Source organism: Sphaerodactylus townsendi, linkage group LG03 (assembly GCF_021028975.2).
Source record: "Sphaerodactylus townsendi isolate TG3544 linkage group LG03, MPM_Stown_v2.3, whole genome shotgun sequence".
Lineage (NCBI taxonomy): Eukaryota > Metazoa > Chordata > Lepidosauria > Squamata > Sphaerodactylidae > Sphaerodactylus > Sphaerodactylus townsendi.
Window position 1 is genome coordinate 153,995,644 of NC_059427.1, and position 19,548 is coordinate 154,015,191.

The window sequence follows — 19,548 nt, forward strand, 5'->3', positions numbered from 1 at the left end:
TATTCACCTAAGAGATAACCATGACCTCATTTACATACTGGTACCTTCTAGAATATCAGAGTTAAGGGTGAGTCTCAATTTCTGTTTCAACTAAGAACTTTCTTTTGATTTTTCTTTTCCCGTCCTCTAGATCAATGGTTTTCACATCTTCCATTTCCTCAGACTGAACGTTTCTTGCGAAAGATCTGCATTTTTCAGCATTATCTGTGCATCTGTAAATCAGCATTATGCACGAGACGTGTATTATGCATATACTTTCATTTTGCATATAAACGCCATATAAATTAAAAACTGTCCAGCCTGCAGCAAACTGAAACGGTTGATAAAAATGTAAATAATTTTTTTAAAAAAATCCAACGGGGATCTTTTGTTCGTTCCTATTGATTCCTCTTAAATCAACAGAGATACTTTCAGGATTCATATAGGTGTCAAAGAGGTGGTGGACTGGATTGTACCACTTCAGACTGCAAGAGAGGCATCATTTTGGGATGGCCCTGTTTTTTTTAAAATTCTCTGAAAATAGAAAAACAGTACTAAAAGGAGGCAGACTCCTTCTCTTTGTTGTGGTATCTTTCTGTCTACTGGAAATGTTTGCAGCCCCATGCATGCCTCCCTTTCCCGGGACCAGAGCTGAGATGCCCCCTCCTCCTGCTCCCCTGCAAGCGACGGACCCACCATCTCGCAGGCCCTCCCAGCCGAGCGCTCCTCCACTGACAGCCCCTCCCCGTCCATCAGGGCTAGCGAGGGGGGGGCAGCCAGAGTCCCCTCAGCGACGACGACGAACCTCCAGCAGCAGAATTCCCTGCAGAAGGGCCCCTTCCTCCTCGCCGGCCGCTTCGCTTACGGGCCGGTTGGACGCTTCCGCCTTTCTGGCCTCGCCGGCCAATCAAGCGGGAGGAGGAAGGGCGGCAGCCCAACCGGCGCGCTGTCTCGGGCGAAAGGCGCGGCCATTGGCCAGGAGGCGCCGGGGAGGGGCTTCCATACTTGGCTTCCGACGGAGGCCAAGCCCCGCCTCCGTGGGCTGCCCTCCCCTTTCCAAAACGGCACCACCGGCAGCAGCCCCCTCCCCCCCGGTGTCGTTATAACGACAGGGAGGATCGATATAACTACGCCGGCAGTAGCCCCCTTCCTCCCCGCCCCCTCGACGTCGTTTTAACGACACCGAAGGAGCGGAGCGGGCTACTACCGGCATCCCACCCCCTTTATATTGAGGTCCCTCCCCTTCCCGTCCTCCTCAGGCTTCACCATTAAAACCTGCGAGTATTCCCTAATCTGGAGCTGGCAACTCTAGAAATAAGGGTAAAAGTCCAAGCTCCTTTTCTGTGTAACTGGACGATCGTCCAGAGAAAAATCCGCCCAGAACGTCCAAATCCACGCAACATCCTTGCACTAAAGACCAATCCAAAGGACGGCCTACAAGTTTCACGCGTTGACACAAAAAAAGTCAGTTTCCGCAGATCCCGGATACGCATGCGCCTGAGCTATTTCAAACGGGCTCGAGCCCTTCGCGCTCCTTGCCGGTTATTGGACTAAGGGGTGGCTGTTAGCGCGCCTGCGCGTTGGCGGGACGGCTTAAATCAAGCGGAAGCCGCGGAATGCAAGTGGATGAGCTTCGGCAGGGCGGGTGACTTTCGCGGAGAGTTTGGGGAACAGCCGTGTTTTCCCTCGTGTGCTGGTGGGTGGCGGCGGGGCAAGCAAAAGGGCTTTTGCTCAGTAACTGCCCTGTTGTGGCGTCACGAGTTCTCAGGTCCTTTCTGGTGTCAGAGGAGTTGGGTGTATTGAGGTGGCCAAGAGGTTTTGGGATGAACAACAGTTACACCTAGGCCAGGGGTCCCCAAACTTTTTAAACAGGGGGCCAGTTCACCGTCCCTCAGGCTGTTGGAGGGCTGGACTAAAAAAAACTATGAACAAATTCCTATGCACAAATGATTGTAAAATGTTTGATTTCACCTTTCAGCCTTTCTGTCGTGGTCTATTTTTAGAACAGTGAGCAAAGTATGTCAAGTACAGGGTGGGCTCCAAATATTGTTGGGGAGGCTGTGGAATACCTTCCCCTGTAAAAAAAATGCAGAACTTTCCCAATGAAGCATTCCATCTAACCCAGGATTAGGTATCTTCCTGGGTCCTTCCTCCCTAGCAGCCAGCGAGCGATTCACCAGCCTGGCTGATGCCAATGGGAGTGAGGCAGAACAGAAAGCCTGAGAGCAACACATGGAGTAGCCGAGAGGGAAGGGCGGAGCAGGAGTTGCCACGTGTAAGATTTCCAACTCTGGGTCAGAAAATTCATGGAGATTTAGGGGTGCCATCATGTAATTGAAATCAACAGCCATTGGGGCCGGTTTCTCCTCTCCCTCGAGCCCCCACTGCACATGAATGGAGCCATCGCCGCCATGCCTGGTGGGCTGGATAAATGCCTTCAGGGGGCCACATTTGGCCCCCGGGCCGTAGTTTGGGGACCCCTGACCTAGGCAATGTTTTCCAGTGTGTGTGTCTGATCCTATCCCCACCCTCCGAGTGTCTGATACAAAGTTATAAGGGGAGGGTGTGACATTTCTACAACACCCCATGAAAAGCAATTTTTGTTTAGAACTCCTCTTGAGCAAAGAAGCTGGGCTTTGAAGATGGAACACATGGTTTCGAAGCATTAGGCAAAGGACTATTTATTGCTGTTGTGTGATGCTGTTTATGTTGTGTGATACTGTTTATTTTTAAGCTGTTTATTTTGCCCTTTTCTTGCAATGGCTGGGGCTTTACAAAGAAAACACCTTTTATGTTCCAGTAGATTCCTGAGAATGTATTGATTTGTAAATTTTGAACTCTTAAGAAGTATTTTCCCCTTTATTTCAGAGCCTCCCCCACAGCAAGGACAGAATGGAAGTTGTGTGTTTTTCCAACTCAAAGGAAGTAGCCACTTCCAAATCTGATACTCAGGCTGACCTGAGGACCAGTCCCAAAGAGGGTGATGATTGTGACCCCAGCCCTAAGAAAGCATGTTCTGACAGAATGAATCCTGAAGTTGGGAAGGCTTCTACTTCGTTTGATGTTTCCTTGGGGCAGCTCCCTAGCCCACGAGCCTCACGCCCATCCTTGAGTCGCTGCAGTGTGAAACAGAATTCCAATCGCCGGAAGTCTCTACCGCCTCTACACACAGATATTACTGGTAGGTTTCCCAGCACAGCTTGATAATTAAGCTGGCTAAGAACCAAATAGGCAAAGCTCTCTAGGTCTGAATTCCAAATGAACTACCCTTAAATGTATGTAACTGTAAAACAGGCTTATGAAGTAACAGAAGTTTCCATTGATTGGGACTCTTTTCCCCTAAGTTGTTTGCTTAACTTGATTGGGACTTCTCAGGGGTTCAGTGGCAGTAGAACTCTGGTTCTTTCACAATGTGTTATGAGGTTTGGAACCAGACCCGAGATTTTAGTTAGTTTTGTATGCTGTTCTTCCCTTCACGGACTCAGAGTGGCTTCCAGCATTTAATAATAAATACAACAGAAGCAATAGAAGTCAGTATTAAAAGCCTAATCTAAAAACTGATGACAGCAAGTATACAGAATCTCATGTCCAGTATCAAAAGGAAAAGTGTGTATGTGGGGGAGGGGGGGAATCCAAATGATGGGAAAACTGTTGTTGCCTCAACCATATTCCTGGTGGAACAGCTCTGTCATACAGGCCCTGTGGAACTGCATCAGATCCCACAAAGCCCAGTCTCAGTGGTTGGCTGTTTGCTACACATACTAAAAGTTGGAAGCCAATGGGACAGTTCACTGTTATCCTAAAAAGTTTATTTCTGATAGTAATGCATGCAATGATGTAGGATGCTTTTCCTTTATATTCCTATCTGCCCTTCCTGGGATCTAGGATGAGAACGTGCTTTTAGAGTAGTTCTTTCTGCTAGTCTTAAGAAGGTGTAAGATCTCTATTCTTTACTCAGTTTAAAAGGACTTGGCAAAGTTTGAGAGCCACTGGAAAGTGCCGTCAAGTCACAGCTAATTTACGGTAACCCTGTAGGGCAGGGGTCTCCAGCCATTGAGCCTGTGGGCACATTTCAAATTCTGAAATGGCACGATGGGCACAGGAACAAAATGGCTACCACAAGCAGTGCAGTCAACCACATAGCAATAGCCACAACTTAACTTCAGTAACATAATGTAGATCCTTGTTCTGTGGTGGGAGCTGCTGTGAAAACAACGTTCAAAACAATCTGTATAGCCAATCAAATCTCCAATAATTAACTAGTAGCCTTACTGGGCAAAAGCCCTATCTGGTCTCAATCACTTCCTTAAAATTCTTGGCAGGTACAAGAAAAAGTGCAGGCGGACACTATGGCATGATGTTGCAGACCCCCTGCTGTAGGGTTTTTGAGGCAAGATACAAACAGGTAGCTTGTTATTGTTTGCCTCTGCGTAGGAATCCTGATCTCCCATCCATACACTGACTAGGGCTGACACTATCCAGGTTTGGAGATCTAATGGGATTGGGCCAGCCTAGACCAGTGATGGCGAACCTTTTCGAGGCTGAGTGCCCAAATTGCAACCCGAAACCCACTTATTTATCACAAAGTGCCAACACGGCAATTTAACCTGAATACTGAGGTTTTAGTTTAGAAAAAATGGTTGGCTCCGAGGTGCGCGTTACTCAGGAGTAAGCTTGTTGTTAGTTAGTGGCTTTGCTTTGAAGCAACCGTGCAACTCTTCCAATGGGTGAATCACGACCCTCGGAGGGTAGAAGCAAGCCCCATTGACAGCAACCGAGCTTACTCCCAGGTAAAGGATCGCGCTTTAGTTCTTCGCATGAAAATCAGTGGGGTTTAACAGTGCTTAACAGGATTACCTACACTGCTTCCCCAAAACTAGGTCTTAAGTTTAATGCTAATAATCGAGCCCAGTGGCCCAGGCCAGCCTAGATGTGGGGGGGGGGGGCACTCTGTTGGCGCGTGCCCACGGAGAGGGCTCTGAGTGCCACCTCTGGCACCCGTGCCATAGGTTCGCCACCACTGGCCTAGACCATTCAGGTCAGGGTGCCACTGAACTACAGAACAGTAAATCCATGAAACCAGCACTTGAGGACAATTGAGAAGGAAAGGTTATTTACCAGGAGGATAGACTGTACATTTTTTTGCCAGAGGTTTTAGCTTAAAGATATAGATGTCATATGGTGTCCTGGTATATGGTCTGCAGTAGACAGCTACTGGGAACAAGGCTGTCATTGTTGATCATTTCCCCTGAAGAGTAACTTCAAGAATCCCTAATGTAAAATCTTTTCTCTATCCAAAGAGCTGCAGCAAATATAGGTACTAGCTGTGCATGGATGATTAGCTGTGCTTGGTAGCTGGGAGTGGCAAGCTATTCCTTGGCATAAAGTCCACTTTGGCACGCCACTTGCATAGTTGCAGCGTGGCATCCAGAAAGCAAACCTCTGCCTGTTGTAGTCTCCACTCAGTGTGATGGAGTGAAAAGTGTCGGAAAGACTCCTAGGCCCCCTTCCCATTAATCCTGAAGTGGATGTCATCGATCTGTCTCTGGTGGAAACAAAGCTCTTGGTATAGGAGAAGTAGAAATACTACTCAAAGTCAGCAATGAACACCTTGAGCATACTGTGGAACTATTCATATTCTTACAGCCACACAGTTTTTTATTTTATTTATTTCACATTTATCTCCTGCCTTATCCCAACAGGGCTCAGGGCGGTTCACAACAATCAATAAATACAGTCCATAAAAACTATACAAAAATTAAAACAATAATACAATAATGTCTAATAACAATATATACTGCAGGAGTATTACAAAAGCAGATGGCAAATAATCCCTTCCAATTCGCCCTGTTCCTCCTCCCGCCCTCTCTCCCCCTCCCCCCCAAGACTGAAAGAGATTACTATTATTTGTCTGATCCAGCTGGCTAGATGGAAAAGGTCTGGTGGAACAGTGAGGTCTTGCAGGAACTGTGGAAGCTCTTGCAGGGCTCTGACATCCCCTGGTAGCTTGTTCCACCAGACCAGATCCAGGGCCAAAAAAGCCTAATTATTGAATCTTATTGAAGCAAGCTAGATATCCCTCAGGCTGGGGACCGATAAAAGGAGCCCCTCCAATGAGTGGAGGGGCCTCGGAGGGCAATATGGAAAGATGCGGTCTCAAAGTTGATATGAAGATATAATTTGGAAACCTGTTTTTGGAGTGGACAAACTCAGATTAGCAACTAGTTATCATTTGTACAGGTGACTGCCGGATTTCACTTGCACCACCAGAACTGCTTCTAAAATAGACAGTTTAAATGTCCAGCTAATAGCCTAGGAATTTCAATAGAATTTTACTTAATTTTCAGAACTGAGTAAAGCAATCAGCCTGGACTTGCCAGAAAAGGACAGGATGGCACAGCTTCTCCTTTCCAGTTTTCAGGTAAGGTTGGGAACTTCAGGTGCTCTCTGCTGTAGCCTTCCTTCTCTTTAATAGTTATATTCAACCACATGGTTTTGTTTAAAAACCCTAATATGCTTGGTTTCCATAGTGCATGTTGTTTTAGTACCGAGTCATTTAAGTCACCCTAGCACTTGATAAAGAGATGACTAATAAATGCAGTACTTCAAGATCTACTTGTATTCGTTCTTCTTTTCCTTAGATTTCACATCGATTTAGTCCAAAATTAGATGACAAACCTTCTATAAAACAGTATATGAAGGAAGAGTCCTTTCCCTCAAGGAAAAATAGCACACCCTTCTAAAGTAGACAATAAATTCATCACTAATCATTGTCTTTCATATGATCAAACAAAACCACTTTGGATTAAAAAGTAAAGCATTTTGTCATAATTCAGATTGTATCTAGTTTTTTGCTTTAATGATTTAGTCTTAGAACACATGCAAAACATCCCCTTCGGGGATGAGGCGGCCTATAAATTTAATTAATAAATAAATAATAGATTAGCATATTCATTTGTAAAATTTTCTTGTGTGTTGCCGTGTATTCAACCTAGCCTATAAGAATTCAATTCCACTATTATTGGAGTTTAAACATATTCTGACTTATATCAGAAGATATAATGTAAGCCCACTTTGATTTTTTTTTTTTTTGTGTGTGATCCTTGTTTCCCTAAATGTGTAGAAATATCTCCCCTTTCTGAATTTTTTTTTAAAATCAGTGCTTGGTAGCAAGTTCAAGAATTAGATGTACAACCCGAAGCAAACCTTTTGAGCTCCTTCTACTACTGAAGCTTTTAATTGACATTTTTGTTTTTCTCTCATTTAGGCCTTCCTTATACATTCTTGTAGAAATATTCTCATGCAACTATACCTTTTACATTGATGGTGCTATAGAAGTATCTACCGTATATACTCGAGTATAAAATGTCCCGAATATAAGCCACCAGATTTTACCCCAAAAAACTGGGAAAACTTATTGACTTGAGTATAAGCCTAGGGTAGGAAATGCAGCAGCTACTGGTAAATTTCAAAAATAAAATTAGGTACCAATAAAATTACATTAATTGAGGCATCAGTAGGTTACATGTTTTTGAATATTTCAAAGAAAAACAGTAAACTAGCTCTATATAAAAATTGGAAAAGAGGGTCAACAAAAACAATATGGCCTTAATAATAACTTTAAAAAGAATTACAAAAGGAAACCTTAACTCAATCAGCAGCCAAGCTAAAAACACAAGAGTTAAAATCCTTCAAAACTTAGAATTGCTTTCCTCCTCATCTGTATGTGCAAATGTAGCTTAACTTAGATTTGAAGAGGAATTTTATCAGAAATGGAAAAGGAGTTCAAGAGTAGCTGACAGTGTGATGATCCCACCTTCGCGACCCTTCATATTCACCAGACTTACAACAAAAGAAACTTTTAAACTGGCTTCATGTTTCGCCAAACAGTAGTGGTAACGTACTAACAATGAAATATGGCAAACCAATGCAAGAAGCAATAATCAACATATAACGGTTCTGACCTGCTATGCAAAACAGACTAACCACGAGAGTCTCAGTCCTTTACAGTTTTTTTCTCTAGCTGTGTCATGCATAATGGCACTGTTGATGGACTTGCAGCTTTGCTGTTCTTTGCTGAAGTCCTCTCTCCTTATTGTCAAAGCCTTCAAAGGGTAGCCCTAGAAGCTTCATGCAAAAACAGTTCATAACAACTAAACTCTGTGAAGTTGACTGGCTCCAGCTATAGGCCTCTTAACAATTCTGAGGAAAATAATATTTTCTATAAGAAGCCCATTATAACATTTTATAATAAGAAATCAAAATTAAAACTAATAGTCAATCGAAGCCGCCAAAGCACAATATCCCCTTCTTAGCATTAATACAAACATTCTCATACCTGAAATATTGAAATGCAGTCGCATAACAACTGAACTCTGCTGAATTCTGAGGAACTGGAGCCTTTCCTTCCTTACTTGTACGGAAAATCTGACCTCTTTAGCTCCCCCTAATGGCAGACCCTGGGATGATACACAAACAGAGCTTCAGCTACTTAGCTGGTGTGAGGTTATCCCAGCACAGACTAGGGCACATACAGCTGTATATAAATACTGTATATACTCGAGTATAAGCTGACCTGAATGTGTAAGCTGAGGAGGGCTTTTTCAGCATAAAAATATTGGCACGAAAAGTGAAACCTCTACACGAGTATATACAGTAGTTGTCTGCCTCTGTCCTATCTTGAAGTTACCTCATTTTTTTATGCTTGTAACCATTCTTAACTGTTAGTGCTTGACTATTCTGACTGGCAGCTCAGAAATGCGCTATGTACAATGAGGTCTGTTTTGAGAATGGAGCTACTGAACCATTAATGTTAGCGTCACGGTTTTGGCCCACAGTGATTCAGTATATTTTTTCCTGTTGTTTCCCAAAAGGGAACCCGAAGTTGCTTACCAAAAAAAATACTTTGAACAAAGTTGTAAGCACAGTTTTAAAAACAACTTGATGGCCATCCTGAGTTGATGTCTACCAGCTGGCCATGGTGGTGGAAAGCTGTTGATATAGGCAGTTGGTAATGAGATATGCTTATTGTGATATACCAGTGAAGTTTCTCAACCTGTGGGTCGGGACCCCTTTGGGGGTTGAGCGACTCTTTCACGGGAATTAAGCCTAAAGAGGAACTCTCTGCATCAGTGTTCTCCATCTGTAAAATGGATAAATGTTAAGGTTGGGGGTCACCACAACATGAGGAACTGTATTAAAGAGATGCAGCGGCATTAGGAAGGTTGAGGAGAGCCATTGTATTACGCAATATTTAACAGAAGTAAAATGGTGGTATAATATTTTTCGGTTTTATTCTGGACACTTTTAATTCAGCGGAAAAAAAAAGACTTTATCCTTGAGTATGTAGTTTATTTGTGAATTCACCGGTATATGTCTTTTAACATTTGTTTTATATATGTATTGTGATGGCCTATGGCTAATGCAAATAAAATACTAATCCTACAATATATGTAATCCAGAGGCCAAAGCACCCCCAGGCTTTTGCCCTCAGTCACCTGCACCCACTTGCCCACACTCAGGCTACAATACCCACTACATCATGAGAGAGAGAAAACACTCAGCCCTGAATCAGGGGTCTGCAACCTGTGGCTCTCCAGATGTTCATGGACTACAATTCCCAGCAGCCCCATTGGCCATGCTGGCAGGGGCTGATGGAAACCAGTCCATGGGACCTCTGGAGAGTCTGATTACTAACCCCTGGCCTAGATGTTTCAACTGGCTGCTGAAAATGTAGACCAGGGATGGCCACCTGACAGTCCACGGCAGGGTCCCTTAAAGCAGTTTTTAAGGCCTGTGGATATTGAGGTGTGGGAGAATTTTCTACAGAATTTTCTATTTTCTATAATATTGTTTTCAAAAGGAAGTCCTAACACAGCTAGCTAAAGTGCTGTGTACAACACCCAAAAGAGAGCTGTGTCCCATAACTGAACCGCTGGTTGCTATGTGGCACTAATTTTATTTAAAAGCCTCCCCACGTGAGAAGAGGTCATCTTATGCAGCCTTGGTCTCTCAGACTGCTGTCTGGTTTGGGTCCTTCGGAACACTGGTATTCACCATGCTGATACCAAGCCATTGTGCTGCATTTTTAGTCCTTCTGGTCTTTGGTACCTTCTTGTTCTAACAATTATATAACTTTCCTAACAGTACTACAGTTTGTTTGTGTTGGGGACACTGTGCATAATATAAAAACTAAATGCTCCTAAGTATGTCTGTTTTATCTTCTCTCTATCCCTGCAGTATGCTGCCCAGAAGTTTAAGGATTCCTTACAACATACTGAAGGGTTTAATCCTGAAACCTTTGAACGGAAAGGTAGGTGTGTTGTGTTCTGCTGTCGCATAGCAGAAAGAGTGTTCTAAGAATTGGGTCAGTGTCCATTTCAGTTGAACCAGAGCCTATTAGGAAACTGGGACATAGCAGTCTAAAAATCCGCTCAACCGTCTAGATATGCTTTTCATGTGAACTTGTTTATCAAGGGTCTCCTTAGTATCTGTCATGAAATCTTCTGCACATTGTACTGTGTAGAGAGTGTTCTAAGCCATATTCTAGGATCTACTCTGGCAGTGGCTTTCCAGGTTTTCAGGCTCTAGCCTTTCCCAACAGTGGTTTTTCTAGTGGAACCAAAGAGGCCTTTACCTCATTGTCACTTTAGGTGAGCTCTCAGTACTCCCTAGAATATACCACTTGCATCCTTGTGGCCATATGTTGTAGAGTTGGTCAGTATCTTTAAAGGAAGCTTTCTTGCTTTTACTCATTTTGCTGAAGAATCCCTGGTATACACCTAAAAGCAAACTGTTTATTCAATCGGAGATATGTCCTAAAGTAAATAGTCTGAAATTCCTTTTTTCTAACCCCTTGTTCCACTTGTGGAGTGTACTTCTTCCCATGAGAAAACAAGTAGGCTGTTTTCAGTTGGATGTGAGGGCGATCTGGCTGCGACATCTGTCACCCCATTGATCGCCAGGGTTGATTCGGCTGATCTGGCTGGCTAGGCAGGTGTCCCCTACCTCCCTCACCACTCCATGTGCATCCCTCCCGAAGCTGCGCGTTCGGTGGAAGAGGATGGCCATCCCAGATAAGAGTGTACCGTTCTTCGGTTAAGGGTATACAATAGCTGTTTTCAGTAAGGTTCCCTTCATCCCACTGCAGACTTCGGCTTTCCCCTCTCCTGTGATTTCCTGACAGTCTACCTGACTCTCAAAGCTGAATCTGGGGTGGGGGAATGATAGCAAACTAATGGGAGGAGTCATAAAGAGTGGTACAAGACAAACAGTCCGTCAACTCCAACATGTGGTGGCTAATCAGATGCCCTGCAGGGCCAACGAATGGCATAGCAGTGAAGGCTTCTTAGCATGGTTATTCACAAGGCAAAGTTTGCTTCTGTAAGCACCTCAGCGTTGGTGCCATGTAGACTCCAAATTTCTGCTTTTCCTCTTCCTCCCACTTTCCAGGCGAGTTTTTCCGAAAAACTGAGGTGCTGCACAAAGAAGCTGGACCTAGATGGAGGTTTTCAAAGGTGCTTTGATGAATGAAGGATAATGACTACTTTCTGTTAGAAGTTACTCTAGTCCAATTGTTGAATTAAAAAACAATGTCTGCTCTGTCTTGCCTTACTGACTTTTAAACATTCCAAATGGGACTGGCACGGTGTAGTTGCCCTTTCTCCCTTGATAGAAGTGAGTGAGATGCGAAGAAGTTGACCCTAATCCTATGCACTGTTGAATCTAAATGTGTCCAATGCGAAACCTGCTTGAGGGTCTGGAAGAGAGACTGTGCAGGTGGCCTTCTAAGGAATCAGGATGCTTGCTTAGATTAGAACATGCATGAAGATTATTGAAATTTCCTCTGCCTTACTGTTATAACCATTTTAAGCTTTTCTGTATTTTAGCGATTCATCAGATCCTGCTTTAAACACAAGATTGACTACCTTGAAGGAGAATATATCCAGGTAAGAAAGCATGAGTCAGCTGGTGTTTGTAATATTATGAACATTAAAGGAAATTAAACATAGGGATATTGATGCCTGGACTTTCTTATAACTTTGTAGCATAGTAAAATTCTGCAATTCTTGCTTTCCCTTAAAACTGCAGAAGATGTTTGGTTGAAGGCCTACTGAAGGTGCATTATTGTGTTTTCTCCTTGTCTTTGCTTTGAATGCTGGCATGAGTCACTACAGTAGTCCGCTAAGACTTCTGTAGCAGTTCCTATTCCCACTGCAGACATAACTCTGCCAGTCTGCACCAGAGCTAAGAAATGGGCAGCTGGCTTATCTTTGTTTCCCTGTGATGCAAAATTTCTCTACTCAAGCCTTTCAGTTCTAGTCTAGGTCGGGGTTCTCCAGCATCATGCCTATGGGCACCTTGATGCCGGTGACAGCTTCCTTGATGCCTGCAAAGTGTTTTTTTTTAAAGGGGGGCTTCTGCCCATCAAGGTTTCTGGTTGGTGACTGTTGGAGGTTTGGTTGGTTAGCATGCAGATTTTTTGGGGAAATGTTGTTTTGAGTCAGTGCAGCTTTTGAGGTCTTTACTGTGTGATTGAAAGTAACTGGCAGCCATTTTTGCCTGTGACCACTTTGCCATGTCAGAATTTGAGAGGTGCCCCAAGGCTGAAAATAGCTGGGAAACAGCTGACTTAGGTAGTATTACTTAGATTAAGGATCCCCAACCCTTCTGAGTCTGAAGACACCTTTGGAATTCTGACATAGGGTGGTGGGCACACCTTCAAAATGGCTGCCGCAGTAGGTAAAGCCGTACACACAAAGGAAGAATAAGATGAAGTGGAGGGGTAATTAGATACACTGGGAAAGAGGGTTGAGAGAAGAAAACACACTGTGGTGGCAGTTGCCACTGAAAGTGTTTTTATTGCACAGCCAATCAGATCTACCATGGCCAGTCAGAAGTCCCCACCTCCTTTTTAAAAATACTTTTTCGGTGGGTGCCAAAAAAAGATGTCGTTGGGTGCTATGCCTCCCACAGACACCACATTGGCAACTCCTGGCCCTAGATTGTGTTGGAAGTGCCATTGAAGTATGAAATTGGCGTTCAGGAAAAGGAAGAAGGGTGTTGCACCATGGAGGGATTGTGACCATATTCTGCCAGCACTGGTCTCAGTAGTTAAACCAGAAGTATTCTCACACAAAAAACCACCTGGTATGTCTCACCCAGAGCAAAAGCCTACAGCTGTTTTGCAAGCCAGTTAGCAAAGTCCTAGACCTAGACAGTCTTCTATGCATTGCATGTGTAAACCCAGTTTGGGTTCTCAGATAACTTTGTATTGTCTATCATGCCTTGAATTTGGTCTTTTGCCATTCATTCCACAGGCTCTCTGAAGAGAATCAAGCTTGGGATCAATTGCTTTGGTCTTACCAAAGGAATGCTGAGGAAATCTCAAGGTTAGATTGTTAATCCTTCATATTTTTGAGGCAAAGCTAATTGATTGAGGTACCAAGGGTTAAGAACACCACTGTGGAAGTAATCTAGAGGTTGTAAGCATTAACACTTTGTGTATTTAGGTTTTCCTATAGTTTAAGATGTTCATCCATTATGAGAAATTAACCATGAATGCTTCCTCTCTCACTTTTAAAACAAACTTCAGGAATTTTGGTAGCTGTCCTATGTTATTTTTTTTTTTGATAAGAGTATTCATTTTAGTCACAATTATGAATTAGGAGTTATGCATTGATATGTCTATTTTTTAAGTCCAGCCAGATTGGATTACAAGAGTGATAAGCAATGAAGCTGTCCAAACTTTGGCTTACCTGTTGTATATTTTCTTTTTTTGGTTCAGAGAATTTCTGTATAAATGAAATTTGTCATGCCATTTCCCCATCTATTTGCTGTACATACTTATAGCGATATACAAAGTAAGCTAGTATAAAAATGTGGTTTATTCTTCACGGAGTACTGGTTTATAGAACTGAAGGAAGCCATATTCTCTTGGCCTTAGCTGTTCATCTACAGCATGTAGGGGTGGTGAGGCTGACTTGCCATATGGATTAATAATAATTAAGTGTTATCAAGTCACGACTAGGTCATGGAATCTCAGAAGTAGTCGCACCTGATATATAGGTACTCAGTTTACTGACTCTGGACTTGCCTGACTCTGACTTGCTGTATGGATTAATAATAATTAAGTGCTATCAAGTCACAGCTTCAGGTCATGGAATCTCAGAAGTAGTCACCTCATATTGGGGTTTTTTTCAAGGCAATTTGCCATTGCCTGACTCTGGACTTCTTAGGTCAGGGGTCTGCAACCTACAGCTCTCCAGATGTTCATGGAATACAAATCACATCAGCCCCTGCCAGCATGGCCAATTGGGAAGTGGGGCTGATGGGAAGTGTAGTCCATGAGTCTGGAAAGCCTTACGGTCTGCAGACCCCTGTCCTAAATGATCTCTCCCATCTAAGTAGCAACTGTGGCTTACCTTACTTATGTTCTGAGTTTCACAAGCTCAGACTAGTCTGCACTATTCAGGCTGCTATTTATTCAGGATTAATGAGATACTATAAGTGAAACTCACTGAACACTCAAAGCCAGGGCCAGTTCCCTTGGGCCACCACAATCCATCTTGCTCCCAGCTGGTGACAGCATGGGAGGAAATGATGGGTGTGGCCTAAAATCTCTTGGACCAATGCCACTGCTGCCTGAGTCCGCCCTCCAAGGGGAACCGTAGAGGTGCCAGTAGCTGTTGAAACTTGTGCCTTTTGTCTCCAAGTCAACTGCAGCAGTGCAAGCTGAGGCTGGTGCCATAGGAGCCTGTTAGCTGCCTTGAAACATCGCAGGCCCATGTGCTGCAAACCAAGCCAAACTACCAGAAAATACTGGACTCTCAAAGAGAGGTCTTTGACTCCATGGAGCTAGTGGTAAGTAACAGAAGCTGGAATGAGAACCAGAACTGTTGCCACTGAAATGCAGAATCACAAGTTGAGATGAACAGATTTTGAGTCCAGTAGCGCTTTGAAGATCAAGAACATTTTCCAAAGTACGAGTTTTCATTAGTCAAAGTTCTTAGTCAGATGGAGCAATTTTTTGTGAGATATATGATTGTTAACTATCAGATGAATTGTATGCAGTGTTTTGTGTGGAGTAGGGTTCCCAGACATCCACCAGGGGTAGGGTATCCCTTGGGTCCCCTCCCTTCTGCACCAGCTGATGGGAGATTTACCAGCAGCAAACTGAAACTTCTCCCCTAACCTGCAAAAGCTACAATTTACATTCAGGCTGTTCTCTGCAATATTAGACAAATCACACCTAAAAATGAGAGCTGGGATTCTCAGACTGTTCAGTCTTGCTGAATAGAATCACAGGATGGTCTAGTTTGAACTTTGGTATAGTCCTGGTGAGATGTTTGCAGAATCCTTGGTGTATTCAAGAACACTAAAGGTAGAAGCCTGAGGTTCCACAAATGAGGCTGCCATTGACTGAGGTTCAGCCTGCCCCCTTACTGTCCCAACTGTGGACAAAATTAGCAGCTAACCCCTTCCCTGGGGTTTCTGTGCATGCCAAAGTATTCAGAATGTATATGAGTCCCCAAAATTGGTGTTTACCAAGTCCAGTCATATGATCCTGGTAGCTGGGAGTTTTTGCTGGAGAGTGCTCAGTCAAAATGAAGACAAGTGATAGTCAATCAATCAATTTTATTGAAAGCCATAGGCCATTACAATATTACAATATTATTACATTAAAACTTCTGAGCCAACTTGTTATTCCAACAGGTAAGAAAAAGAAAAAAAAAATTCACTAAAAATCCATCATGTGAACACTAAGTCTTTCACTTTCCCCCCTACAGTATGTCTAGATTGTATTCCCACCTAACTTATACCAATTTAGGTTTGATCATTTACTTTATTACGTTGTTGGAGTGAATCTTTGTAGCTGCCAAGGCGAATAGGCCAACCCTATAGGATATATAGGGATCCAAATCCGCAAGGAGAAGGTATAATTTGTCTGACTCATAATATACCTGGGACAGGGATATGAAACTATTCAGAAACTTAGCCCTAGGCTCTGCGTACAGGGGGCAGTTCAGAACATAATGAGGTAAATCCTCTACTTCCTGTTTGCAGATACAAATTCGTTGTTCAACTGGTATTTTGGCATATCTGCCTTCTAAATAATTTGTTGGCATTGTTTGAAATCGTAATGCTGTCATAGCCTTCCTTATCTTAAACTGAGTAATGCCAGCAAGATAGGAGGCTCTATGATGATCCTTTTTAAGGTGACTATACCAGGGAGCAAACTTGGAATGTAAAATTATATCTCTGTCCATACAGTTATCTCCTTTGAATATCCAATCCCGAAGGTCGTGATTTAAAATTGGTGAAGAGAATAAATGATCTGGAACAGAATAACTGAGCAATATATTATTTAGGGAGGTATTATGTAATTTTGAGGCCTTTAGTAATATCTGCAGACTTTGATTCCCAAACGAAGTCGGTTTTAGTGAACTCTTTTTAACGTATTTCAAAATTGCCAATTCAGCTCGAGCTTTAATAGAAGGCAAACCGAGTTCTGCCCTAAGGAGGGCTGCTGGCGTTCCTTTAGGGAGTAGGAGAATTCGTTTAAGGAAGGAGTTTTGAATAGTTTCTATTTTATGTAGGACTTGGACATTCCATCCCCAAATCTCTGTAGCATACAGTAACAAAGATATAACTTTAGTTTTAAAGATTTTTAGGGCTGGATCAACTAAATGACCTCCTTTTGTATGATAAAATCTCAATATTGCCCCAACAGATTTTTGGGCATCTGCTTTGACCACTGCTAAGTGGGCATTCCAATTTAGTGAAGGGCTGAATGTAACACCTAAATATTTAAAATAATTGCATTGCTCTATAGGAATATTATGGATGTTCCAACTGTATTTTCTTGGTCTTTTCTTGAACACCATTACCTTAGTTTTGGAATAGTTTATGGAGAGGGCCTCCTCTCTGCAGTACTCACCCAAACTATATAGGAGTCTCCTTAAACCATTCCTTGTAAGTGAAACTAGGGCCATATCATCTGCATAAAGCAGAATTGAAATTTTCTGTTTTCCTAGCGAGGGGGCAACAAATTCATGACCAGTCAGCTTAGGAATTATATCATTAATATAAAGATTGAATAAAATGGGGGCAAGTAAACAGCCCTGCTTGACTCCTTTCCCTGCTCTAAACCCATCTGTTAGAGAGCCTGATGTATTTACTCTGACTTTGATCCATGTATCCTCGTGCAGCTCTCTAATAAGGAAAAGTAAGCGTTTATCCATATTTGTGTTCAGCAATTTCCACCAGAGTCTTTCTCTACATACTGAATCAAAAGCAGAGGCCAAATCAACAAATGCCGTATATAAGGCTTTCGTTGGGCCTCTTATGGCTGAATGAGCTAATTGATATAGTACAAGGCAGTGGTCAACTGTAGCTTGTCCCTTCCTAAATCCTGCCTGTTGTGGGTGTAATATGTGATTCTCAATTTCCCAATCTTCTAATTTTCCAAGGAGATATTTACCATATATTTTAGAGGCAGTGTTCAATAGGCTTATTGGGCGATAGTTCTTTGGGTCATTTTTGTCTCCTTTTTTATGTATAGGGACAATTATGCTGGTTTTCCATCCACTGGGAAAACTGCCAGTATTGTTAATCTGAGTGAAAAGTTTGGCAAGAATTGGTACCCACCAAGATGGAAATGTTTTGAACACATCATTCGGAATCAGATCTTCACCGGGAGCCTTCCCGGTTTTAATAGAACTGATCAAGTTCTCTATTTCTTTCTCCCTTACTGGAGGCCAATTTGGAGATAGGCGCAAGTCATCAAGGGCACCCTTTCTTGTTAAGTCTGGAAGTAACTTAGGGATCAAGGAGGAATCGAAAATTTGGGAGAAATGCTTAAACCAAATATCACCAGGTATCTGTGCATTTAAAACTGTGCAACATGAACCCATCCCAGATGAGACCAGAGCCCAAAAATGTGCTTCGTTTTTCTCGGTCACGGCTTGGGCCAGTGCTTCCCATTGGCATCTAGAATATGCTTTTTTCTTCTGCCTAATTAAAGCTTTATACTGTGATCTTAGTATGAGTATTTGGGAATTTCTGTCTATATCCTTGCCGTGCCGTAAAAGTTTTAAATTATTATTTAATTTCCTCTTTAGTGCTCTGCACTCCTGGTCAAACCAGCCCTTATGGGCAGGCTTATATTGTGTTGGAGCATTAGAGTAAACAAGTATCGGTTTGAGGCCATTGATTATCTCATCATATTCTTCCATCACACTTAGCTCTGAGTTTATTATATTCAGCCTTTTGGACTCAAAGGCCTCACTGCTTAGCGCCGTGGCTACTTCAGTCATGAGCTGTTCGGACCATTTTCGTCTACGGGTACATGGAAATGCATTTTCTTTGGTCTCATAGTTTGGAGTTAGCAATTTTTTTTTATTAAGACCAACTATTAATTTCATGGGGAAATGGTCACTCTCTATTCGGTCCAACACTGCAAACTCCTGAACTTGAGGTATTAAATCAGGTGATACTGCTATATAGTCAATGGTGCTTGCAGAAATAGATGACAAGAAAGTGAACCCACCTCCTGACGAATCAAACTTTGTACCATGCAAAATACTTAAGCTATACAAGGAGAACAGCTCCACAAGTTCAAGCCCTGCTTTGTTTATAATTTGATCTTGGGCACAACGATCTAAGAGAAGAGCGTTATCAGCTACTTGTGCATCAATTCCCGAGATCGGTTTGTATTGCCCTGGACCTATCCTAGCATTAAAATCTCCGCAAATAAATATCTTCGCTGTTGGATATAAGGAAGTTGCATTTTCCAGAGCCTGTGATAGTTGTTCCCATATTTTCCCATTTTTCCTATACTTGGAATTCACAGGCGGGATATAAATGTTAAAACACAACCAAATTCCAAAATGCTGACCCTTCAATTGAATGACCTGTATATAATTGTCATTAAAACTCTCCAGGAGACATATTTCAATCCTTAAATCAACCGATATTAAGGCAGCAAGACCCCCACTTCCCCTTCCCTTTGGCGCAGATTTAATTGCTGGGATAGTGAGAGCTTTGTAACCCTGAAGTTCCAAACTAGCTGATTCATGGACCCAAGTTTCCTGTAAGAATATCAAATCAAATTCTTTCAAAAATAATAACAATTCAGGATCATGTATCTTATTAAACCATCCATGCAAATTCCATGATAATAATTTTAGTTGTCATAGAGAGTTCGAGATTCTGTCCAGATCTTTGTTAGGGTCCAGGAAAATGCAGCCGTTCCTGATCTGCGATGTATAATCCGTGTTATTTAAGTTTTGTGGGTGTTCAGGAACATTCTGAAAGTGTCAGTTGGAGGATGTGGCTCAGAACACAGGAAGGGCAGTTAGGAGTGAGGGTTTAACTGAAGCGGAAGCCCAGTTCGTTTTTTTTCCTGAGGTTTTTTTTTTTTTTTCCCCTTTGGTTAATTCGTTAGAGCAACTTGTAAGCTTGCCTGTTATATGTAATAAACTACAAAAAAGAAGAAGTTTCTATGAGTGTATTGAATCAATAAGCAATTCAAGTAGAAGGGGACTGTGGAGTCTTCCTTGACATGGT

General features: G+C 42.6%; 1 protein-coding gene across 3 annotated transcripts; it reads left to right on the forward strand.

Annotated features, from left to right (window-relative positions):
- The first annotated feature begins 1,093 nt into the window (after positions 1 to 1,093).
- Positions 1,094 to 14,835, forward strand: LOC125429366 (kinetochore-associated protein DSN1 homolog). 3 transcript variants are annotated; one of them, XM_048490433.1, is made up of 7 exons: positions 1,094 to 1,447; positions 2,848 to 3,160; positions 6,327 to 6,400; positions 10,219 to 10,291; positions 11,868 to 11,927; positions 13,299 to 13,370; positions 14,694 to 14,835. In XM_048490433.1, exons 2-5 carry the CDS (start codon positions 2,872 to 2,874, stop codon positions 11,888 to 11,890), a joined length of 459 nt encoding a protein of 152 aa, XP_048346390.1. In that variant the 5' UTR covers positions 1,094 to 1,447; positions 2,848 to 2,871; the 3' UTR covers positions 11,891 to 11,927; positions 13,299 to 13,370; positions 14,694 to 14,835. The 3 variants fall into 3 exon arrangements, with proteins under 3 accessions (XP_048346390.1, XP_048346389.1, XP_048346388.1); XM_048490432.1 differs by having other exon boundaries at positions 1,094 to 1,443; XM_048490431.1 differs by lacking the exon at positions 1,094 to 1,447 and adding an exon at positions 1,557 to 1,675.
- The last annotated feature ends 4,713 nt before the right edge of the window (positions 14,836 to 19,548 follow it).